We start from the raw sequence: 10,213 nt of genomic DNA on the forward strand, positions 1-10,213 counted from the left end.
AAGGGAATGGTTTTTTAAAGGCCTGTGAAGTACTCAGTGTGGCTGAAAGACAAAGGACAGACCAGCCAGCCACCTACTGCAGCTCAAAAACTAACTGTGTGTGCCCGGGGAAGTCACTCTCAGCCCTGGCTGACACACGCGACGGGGGGAGGAGGGGGGATGCTGAAGCCCTTTGAGCCTAATGGGCTTGCGCGTCTGCTGGACGCTTTCCCTGCCCCTCCTTCCTCAAAGTAGCAATATTGGGCTACTTTTTGGTTGGCTGCGGGCTAGAAAATGCTCTAAAAATCTGGTAACACTATCAGGCGGAAGGGGAGTCAGAAAGCGGAGGCACAGAATAAGAACGAAGCCCTTGGATAGGTCGCCCTCAGGAAGATGTCCTGCAGCTCAGTATCGAGTTACCTCTCGGGGCCGGAGGAGAAGGTGGACGGCGGCCACGCGGAAGCTGTTCTGGCACAACTGAAAAACTATTACGACTCCCGGCTCCTCTGTGATGTCACGATTGAGGTGCTCGGTGGCATGGCGTCACCAACCGCCGCCACTCCAACTACGGCCGCCGGCGCGTGCTCCCAGTCAGTGGCAGCGACCGGCCGCCTCTTCTCCTGCAACCGCAACGTACTGGCGGCCGCCTGCCCGTACTTCAAGAGCATGTTCACCGGTGGTCTATACGAGAGCAAGCAGACGAAGGTTAAGCTGCACGACATGGACGCTGAGTCCATGGCCCTTATCATCGACTACTGCTACACCGGTCGCGTGACAGTGAGCGAGGCCAACGTACAGCGCCTTTACGCTGCCGCTGACATGTTGCAGCTGGAGTATGTGCGCCAAGTCTGCGCCGGCTTTCTGACTCGCCATTTGGACCCAGCCAACTGCGCCGATACTTTAAAGTTCGCGGACGCCTTTGACCACGCCGAACTGCGAGCTCAGGCTTTGGCTTACGTGGCGAGACACTTCAGCCAGCTGAGCGGTGGAGAGTTGTGCGAGTTGAGTCTGGCACAGCTGCAGGAGGTGTTGCGGCTCGACGACCTGGATGTGGACGGGGAACGGCGCGTGTGTGCTGCCGCCCTGCAGTGGCTGGAGGCTGCGCCGGCCGACCGTGGACCCTGCGCCGCCGAGGTGCTGCGCTGTGTGCGTTGGCACCACCTGGCCGACGAAGACCGTGTATACCTGGAGGAGTTGCGTGGCCGGCCTTTCGTTCAGCGCTACTGCTTGCCCTACCTGCAGGGTGTGCTGGACGACCGCTATGGGCCTGTCTGTCCGCCAACGCCCCGAGAGCCACAGACCCCACCACAGGAGAGCCCTGCTCGCCGCATCGGAATGCAGGCCAAGGAGCTGGTCATCTTTATGGAAGACCTCGAGGATCCCTTCCGCTGCTGGGATCCTTACTCTGGTGACATCTACACCATGCCCTCGCCCGTGGCCGCGGTCATACACGAAAGCGGTAAGTCAGTGACTTCCTGGAGAGTCTGCGTCTCCCCACAGCACGATATCTACATAGCAGCGCAGCCTTTCAAGCATCTGTGGGTCTACAACCCCGTGCGCAACAGCTGGCGGCAGCTGGCAGAAAGATTGCTTTGCCGGGAGGGAATGAACCTAGCATACCTGCGTGGCCACATCTATATTCTAGGGGGTATGGACCCTTCTACGGGGGCCAAGTTAAGGGAAGTGGAGTGCTACAGTCTACAGCGTGACCAGTGGGCATTGGTTTCCCCCCTTCCACACTCGCTGCGCTACTTCGATTTGGTCACTGTGGAGGACTACCTATATGCGGTCAACCACAAGGAATTACTGCGCTACGATCCTGGCCGGGACCAGTGGACAAATTGCGCCTCCATGGGGGGCAGCGAATTCAAAGAAGCCTGTGTTTTCCAGGACGAGATCTACTGCATCTGCGATCTTCCTGTGCTAAAGGTGTACAGTCCCGCCCGTGGCGAGTGGAGGCGGATCCGCGACATCCCGGAAGTTGACAACGCGCACAACGACCAGATTGTTTGCCACGGTGGGCGGCTTCTGTTCATTACTTGGGCCACACACTGGGAAGGGGACGTTGTCACTTCGCATTATCAGTACGATGCGTCCGCTGATCGTTGGTTAAAGGTGGGTGACCAGGCAGGATTGCTATCCCCACGTGGTGAGGTTTTGTGCCTGTCTGCGCGTGTCTTTACGTCTTGCCTTGAGCCAGGACAGAGCATCCCGAGGGAATCGTATGATGACAACATCGATTAAAGTGCTGACTTGAACCTTTTGGATCCATTCTTCGAGCATCACGATATGTAATGGGGTAACCCAAAGGACTGTTGGACTGGGGAATAGATAGAACAATACATGCAACGATCTGGTACAACCGGCATAAGCAAATAACTGACTGATATCCACCACTGAAATGACTTCACATTTCACTATATTAGTTCACCACTAATCCTTTATGGACTTCCTGAATAGCGTGCGTCAACACCCCATCAGGGGTAACAAGCGCTATATAAATACATACCTTTTTCCTCCTTTATCCTTCTGCTATCATTCCAAATAACTGACTAACCTATCCACCACTTAAAATGTACTTGCATGTTTCACTATACTAATTAAACACTAATCCTCTATGTGTCCCGGAGTAGCGTGCTACTCGTCGACAAAGCACTTCGACCCCTCGTCAGGGTAGTACGTGCTATATAAATGCAATTACAATACAATAAGTCATTTTTTGCGAGACAAAAACAGAATTTCTTGCAGTAGAAACATACGCTTCTGTTTTAAGCCTCTATGAAGTGTCAAAAAAGAGGGAAATAAACAATAACAACACCAGAGACTTCGACAATGCAAAATGTCACGTATATTCAATGTATACCGATTTATAATAAAGTATGTTTGCAACGTTTTAAATTTTGTTAAATACAGAAGTGCTTCAGAGCATCATGTATTACAGGGATGTCCGTGCATATGTGATTCAGGAAGAAGGAACTACGTGTCCTTTTGCGGATTAAGTGTATGGTAGGCAAGTCAAAAATGAACAGTAAGTTCTATTGAATGGTCTATTAAGCACATTCTTTGTGAATGTCAAAAATAATTTCACAAATGTTTCCTTGAGCAAGGCTACACACTATATAAACTGAAGCAAATGGGGTAGACAGTGGGACCCCTTTTATAGGTCGAGCCTGTGCAGCACATGCGCTGCTGTGAGGCATGGGGTACTCAGGTATGGACTTTGAGCTCCACCCACTCTCTGCCCATCTTTCCTGTTGGCTCCTGTTGCTGTCGTTTCTAAATGGTTGCTTCTGATTTCTTAACACGCTTATTAGTCTCTCCTTAGTAGCACCTTGTCTGCATTTGTAACCGATCATCAGGACTGGACCTTTTTACTGTGTCCTTAACTGATTAGCTTACATTAGCCCTTCTGAGAACTCTTTGCTCACTTTATCTTAAGAGCACTGGTCTGATGCCAGTTTTAGTAACGGCGCCTGCTTTTTTTTAAATTTATTTGCAGCGCAACCATAAATGTGGCAAAATATTTTCAGTCTGATGTAAACAGGAAAAAAGTCTCATTCTAGTAGGGAGCCACTTTAAAACCAGACAAATTGCACTAAAGCAGCCAGTCGATAGCGGCGACCAGGCTGCTCACTGCTCATATAGCGCTCAGCTTCTTAGCGCTCTTGTACTTTTACTGAATATCGCCCGTGTGATTTTAAGACACCTGATGACTATGTTATTTTAAAACTGTATTGCTTTGTGTGATTTAAGACACTTGATTCTGACTTGCCTAAATAACGCCACTTACCTGTTTGCTCCTTCTGCTCCTGACCCCGTTCCGCCGCGGCTGTGTGCCGATCGAGCGGAGGGTCTCCTCGTGAGCAACACGCCCACACCACTTCCTGCCTGCCACACTCCACACGCAGGTTAGTGTGCTAGTTGTTCCCCCCCCCTCGATCTATATCAGATGGGGACGTGGCGGAAGGGCAGCGGGTGCGCCGTATTCGTGCCGAAGTTTCGCCAAAGTTAAGCCCGTCTGCGCCCGTCGGCGGCCGATCGCGTCCAGCGGCCTCTCATTATGCCGATCGTATTACCTATTCCTTTAAGGATCTCTTCACCCTTCAACACTCCGGCCCACTTAAACCCTGCGCCATCAGCGCGGCGCGGGATTGTGGCATCTTGAGTTCCCTGGGATCCCATCCAGGTAAACAAGATTTGCGGCTCCCCACTAACTGTAGTGATCCCTCCACCACTTCACCAGTTGTTGGGCCATCAAAACCACATTCCCTGGCAATAGTCTATCTTAATACTCGCTCGCTGGCGAAGCCCCAGCTTGAAATTTTCCAGAGATTGGATGATAATAACGTTGACATCCTTCTCGTTTCGGAGACCTGGTTAACCAATGACTCTACCCCAGACATTCTCGCTGCTGTCCCGACTGGTTATTATATCTTACAGACTAACAGAGCAGCCGGCAGAGCAGGCGGGGGGGTTGCTGCTATTATTCGTTCCCAATATAAGTTTACCATTTTGGAAACCAGCATCCTTCCCAAAACGGATATTCTTACTCTGAAATTTATTTCTCCCAGGTTTTCTTTCATTTGTGTCCTTGTCTACAGACCCCCTGATAATATGCTTCTCTTCTCCCAACAGTTTGGCGATATCACCTTGGTTGCGTATGATTCCATCCCAGATAAGAAGTTTTTCCATTTCTCGACTTCTCCGTTTCCGACCCTTGCAGCAAAGTGTTGTTTTGCAGTTTCCAGCATCTTGCTGCTTGCTGCTAATTTGAATTTAATTCGTCTTAGATCGATGGTGGTTGTTAATCCTTGAGGATCCCGTCAGCGTTTGAGTGTTGAGGTCACTGTTCTCAGAGCTATTTCTTGCGGCCGATGATCGCTGTCACCTTTATTGCCCATCTGAAAAGATGTGATTGGCTGGAAGAGGCCTAGAGAAACAAAGGTGTAGTCCAGAAATGAGCTGTTTTTTTCGGAGTTGTATGTGGCTACAGGAGGATTATCTTCTGGCAGTCTGCCATTTAGAGCCCTGAGGTTAAGATGTTCTAAATCCTCCAAGATCGTTTGTCCGATCTTGGTTTGCTTACATGTTGCTGGTTTCCCTTGCAGCGGGATATTCCAATTTGCGTTATGCAACAGCACTTCTTCTTAGGACGAAGAGCACATTAGATAATGGTTTAAGTCCCCGGTTAAAATGAGGTCGATTGTGGGACCCTCTTTTAGGTAGTTTCCGCAAACTTGCACATTTCCTTAGTTAGTTTGTTTCTAAATTTCGGTTGAATGTATACGTTTATTATCATAATGCTGGAGTCCCTTTTGTTTATCGATGTTTGCGAGAAGGTTACAATAACTGCTAGCGATGATTGCAATTGAGGGCCAAAAATGCGAACAGAACGAGCAATTGTGTTCGCCACATATATGACCAACCCTCCTTGCAGATGGCTATATTTTGCCCCCCCCTAATTGCGTTTGTATGGAAGCGCAAGAATCCTTGGAGGTGGGGTGGATCTTTTGCCCATGTTTCTTGTAAGGCCACAATGTTGAAGCCACTGACGTAGGTGACAAAGAGATCTGCTACTTTGTTGGCAAGGCCATTTATATTCCAAGAACAGATCCGTACTGTGTCCTTTTTTTCTTTTCCCATATATAGCGAGCGAAGATCGCGTCAATCTTTTGTGTTGTTAATGGTTCTTGCGAACCAACGTGTCTTCTTCCCGAGCTTGCTGTGTAGAAGGATGGTAGCAGCTCCTTAATTGCTCTGCTTGATGCCTCATGTCCATGTTGCAGTGCCCTGAGGCTCCTCTCAGAACTGATGTAGTTGGTCTAGAAACTGCTGTCACAGGACCTCTCGGTGGAGCTGAATTTAACAGATCCGGGTATCCTGGTTTATAATACGGGGCGATGGTTATCCCCTAGGATTTTAGGATGTCCCTTTCTGAAAGTATTTTGTGTGCTGTTGTTGCAGTGGTCCATGTAGCTCTTGTTTTTTGCCTGCCTTTGCATCACCGCAGTTAATATGGTGTAATTTATGTGGTGTAAATTATGTAATGATTAGATTGTGTTGAATACCATATTCCCATGTCAAAACGATGACTGGATCCTTTTGTATGTAAATCATACCAACATGTATTGTATTGTATTGTATTAGGAACTTATATAGCGCTCGGCTGCCCCAGCAAAGGGGCGTCCCGGCGCTGCGAGCAGAACTAAAAACAGAAGGGAAATAGCAGAAGAGAAAAGATACAGTTACTGAAAAAGATGGGTTTTGATGGCTTTTCTAAAAGCCAACAAATCCTGAATGCCACGAATATTTTCCGGAAGGCTGTTCCAGAGCTTGGCGGCGAGCGAGCTGAAGGAACGACCGCCCATTCTGGCTAGATTGGTACGGGGAATTACCACCAGATGTTGTCCTGCTGAACGCAGTCGCCTCCCAGGGATATACTTAGTCAGGAGGGGGCACAACATCGGAGGGGAGGCGGTTTTAAGGATTTTGAAGGCGAGACAAAGTGCCTTAAACTGAATCCTTTTTCCCACCGGGAGCCAGTGCAGTTTTTTCCGAACTTCCGCCACTGAAGAGTGGCGGGGAAGGCCTACCAACGCTCTGGCGGCAGCATTCTGCACTCTCTGAAGTCTAGCAACTTCCGCCTGATTAGCGCCCAGTAAAAGGGAGCTGGCATAATCCAGCCTAGAGAGGATAATAGCTTGGACAATAACCTGGCGGGTGTGACAGTTGAAGAACTTCAGCGTAGGTCTTAGGTTGCGCAGGATGCCAAAGCAGATGGCTGCAACTTTTTTTGTATGATGAGTAAATTTCAATGCAGAGTCGACCCAGACTCCCAGATTTTTTACACAGTCCTTAGGCTTGGGCGGTTGGCGGGTGACACTTTGTTCAGTTTCATTTAGCTTCTCTTTTTTTACTCCTCTCTACCTATTTATTGGTTAACATAAATACAACATTATTGTGTCTGTTCTTTTTCCTAGTTCTGCTTCACTAACACTTAATTTTTAGATATACTTCACCAGTATCTACTACTAGCCATTCCCGTCTACTATCGACTTATTATGTAATTTGAGGATAACACAGTCTAGATCTTTGATTTGTTATCGAGAACTTCTAATTTTATTATGCGCTTCCCTTGCAACCTCCGTTATACGCAGATTCCGGGTAATGCCTTTTTTCCAGCAATAGACCATGATAAACTTTATCAGTTGCTCCGCCCACGGCGAAATCTCATGATTCTACATAGGGGCTTTGGTTCCGCCTCAGTCTCCCATTGGCTAGCTCCATAAATGGAGGCTAGCCATTGGGAGACAGAGGCTGTCAATCACGCTTTCCTGTGAAAACGCGATTCGGGGGCGTTTCTCTGGCTTTTTTAAAGTCCCGCCCCTTTGTCCTGGGCCGCGCTGTCATTGGCTGCCGGCCCGGGACACCCCCGTGACGTCATTCCCTGGGCCGCGCTGTGATTGAATGCCCGGCCCGGGACCTGACTTGTTTTTTGTTTTTTTTAAATAAAACAAGCGACTCTCTCGGTAGCCAAGTGACAAATGATGGAAATCCTAGTCTCATCTTGGACGCATTAGGGAAGCCGTTGCCTCTCCCGGCAACTTCACGCCGCCCTCAGTATGAAAACAGAGCGATTGCAGTTGATCGCCGGTTATGATTGGCAATTACACTCGCATAATTCAGGCCGTCCTCTCCTTTTCATGGCCCTTTACTTGCCCAATTGGTGGCATTCCTGAGAAAGCGTCTGATAAAAATGTCATACATCATTCAGGCTTTGAAAATTTTAAGGGGGTAATCAGCTCCGCCGTGCTGAACCGTATTCATCACCCCGTGCTGGCTCCGAGGGGTCATGGCTCTCATAATTTCCCTTTTTGATACTGTCCTCGCCTGATATGATTGGGGGGCGGGTGGAAGCGCTCAGTCAGTCGACGGGAGGGGGGGCGCCATCAGTCATACTCTCTGGTTGAACCGCCTTCCGGTGGGGCTCACTGCTGGCAGTAACTGAGCACTACCGCGCCTCATGCCAGGGTAGGCCGCTTCCAAGATAATTAGATTTGATCTCAACATTTCTTTATCACCTGCATCCTTTTGTGCATCTGTGTGTCAAGTTGTTGTTTCGGATTTATTAGCATCCTCCGAGCCGCTATCTATCTGTCAGGCTGCGCGGTGTTTGTGTTGACAGTTGTAAAGTTAATTACTGGTACTAATGAGCATCGGGCCTTGGGTGGACATGGCATTTTAGGCATTTAAAACTGCAATTAGAGGTTTTTTTCATGTCGAGGAGGGGGGGAAGAAATCCTCACGCGCCGATGTGACATGTTATCTTTTATGCAGGAGTTGGGGAAAGCTGTTCTTTTCTGCTTATTTTAACTCGATTTTTTTACTGCCATCACCAGAGACCGCGAATAATGTTTTTTGTCTCGTACTTCTCCCGCTCAAACTGCAAATGTAAGTATGATCGACGGCGACATGAAAGCGGGAAGGGAAACGGCCGTAGGAGATAATGTTTAACTTCAATATTTTTTTTTGTTTTTAATTGTTTGATTGTGGAACATGAGCAATGCGCACAAAACACACAATCTGAAAGCTAAATAAGTTGCTGTCTGTGTCAGGGGGCTCCCTAATGAATATGCCATCCCTGCGTCAGGGGGTGCAATTAAATGAAATTCGCCTGCACTGGAGTTCACAAATCGGAGTGTAGCAGTTGCTCAATAAATTATGTGTGATAATTTAGGATGTACTTCTTGCTACATGTGCCTGTGACGGCTTTAGACTAATTGCAACCCGGGATGGCATGCGCCTTCTAGAAGTGTTTTGTTTATCTGAGCGCTGCCACGGAGCCCAGGACTCCCCGGCTGCTCTTTCTCCTTCACATCCGATTCATCATGATCAGAGATTGTTAAATAACTGCCTTCCCCGACATAAATCATCTCCAAAAAAGAGAAAAATATATATTTATACGCATCCTTTGGCTCTGAGGAGATTTCACCCTGGCTCTGCTTGCAGGAGATAAGCACTTCCATCTTCAGGGATTTATTGTGCTTTGATGGGCCACAGACCCAGGCATCATTAGCTGCTTAAGCAGATTCCCACTCCTTCATTTTGTGTGGATTGATTCAAAATGGCGGCTCCGCTGTCCCACGGGGACGTCCCCTGCAGTCCTAGGCTGAAGTGTGGGATGTCAGTTATTGCTTTATATTGGCTTCGGTGAGGGCAGGTTAGCAGTGTTTTTACAAGCATGCCCTGTCAGGCCTAGACTACCCACACGTCTTATTTATATTTTTTAAGACAGCCCTTTGTCGCCCCTCAGCCCGGTGGCCATACTTTTAAGTGGCAAGAGCGCGCGGGCACTCCACTGAAGGAAGCGGCCCTTTCTTTTGTCCCCGCTTCAAGCGCTGACATTAAGGAACGCTTAGCGATTTTAGACTAGGTTTCTTTTCCTTTGTTTATTCCCCGTTTAGCAAAGGTGACAGAATGTCAGGGACAAACGATTTCCGCAGTCCTGTTTTTTTTCCACTCCCATCACTACCCTCGCTCTCCAGGCATGTCCCTGGAGGGCCCTTCCATTGTACAGTTATATTAATTCAGCTAACTTTCAGCCTTCATTGCTGACAACAGGCCTTTTGGCTTTCGCTGCCTATTACATTAAATTTCCCATCAAACCGTGTCAGCCTCCGAGGTCAGAGATTCGACCAGAAGCTTTCGATTTTTTTGTTGTTTGCCATCTGACTTCATGGGCAGGTGTTTTCTAAATTGCTTTCTATAGTGGTGGTAACCCGTCCAATATTAGTTAAAAGGAAACTAAATCAGCTATATGATCATTTATCAAGACAGGAGCAGAAGGAGGGCCTCGAGCAGGCTGCTCGGTACACAACCACAGTTTTAGAGAGCTGAGATAAAAAATTAAGGTAACAAATGCTGTGCAGTTTGACACAGTGTTACCTAAACAGTTACCTGCGTTTTTAGTCCTCTGTGTTGCTTCCTGTGGTCTTGACAATTTTCTACTGTGTGTGTGACTGCTCCTGGGTGTGTGTGTGTGTGACTGCTCCTGGGTGTGTGTGTGTGACTGCTCCTGGGTGTGTGTGACTGCTCCTGTGTGTGTGTGTGACTGCTCCTGGGTGTGTGTGTGTGTGTGACTTCTCCTGGGTGTGTGTGTATGTGACTGCTCCTGAGTGTGTGTGTGTGTATGTGACTGCTCCAGAGTGTGTATGTGTGTGTGTATATGTGACTG

General features: G+C 48.4%; 1 protein-coding gene across 1 annotated transcript; it reads left to right on the plus strand.

Annotated features, from left to right (window-relative positions):
- Nucleotides 1–280: 280 nt before the first annotated feature.
- On the plus strand, nucleotides 281–2,877 carry LOC144771691 (kelch repeat and BTB domain-containing protein 7-like). Its single transcript, XM_078656031.1, has one exon. The coding sequence runs from the start codon at nucleotides 373–375 to the stop codon at nucleotides 2,221–2,223; it is 1,851 nt and encodes a 616-aa protein (XP_078512157.1). The 5' UTR covers nucleotides 281–372; the 3' UTR covers nucleotides 2,224–2,877.
- The last annotated feature ends 7,336 nt before the right edge of the window (nucleotides 2,878–10,213 follow it).

The sequence above is a fragment of the Lissotriton helveticus genome, chromosome 8 (genome assembly GCF_964261635.1).
Source record: "Lissotriton helveticus chromosome 8, aLisHel1.1, whole genome shotgun sequence".
Classification (NCBI taxonomy): Eukaryota; Metazoa; Chordata; class Amphibia; order Caudata; family Salamandridae; genus Lissotriton; species Lissotriton helveticus.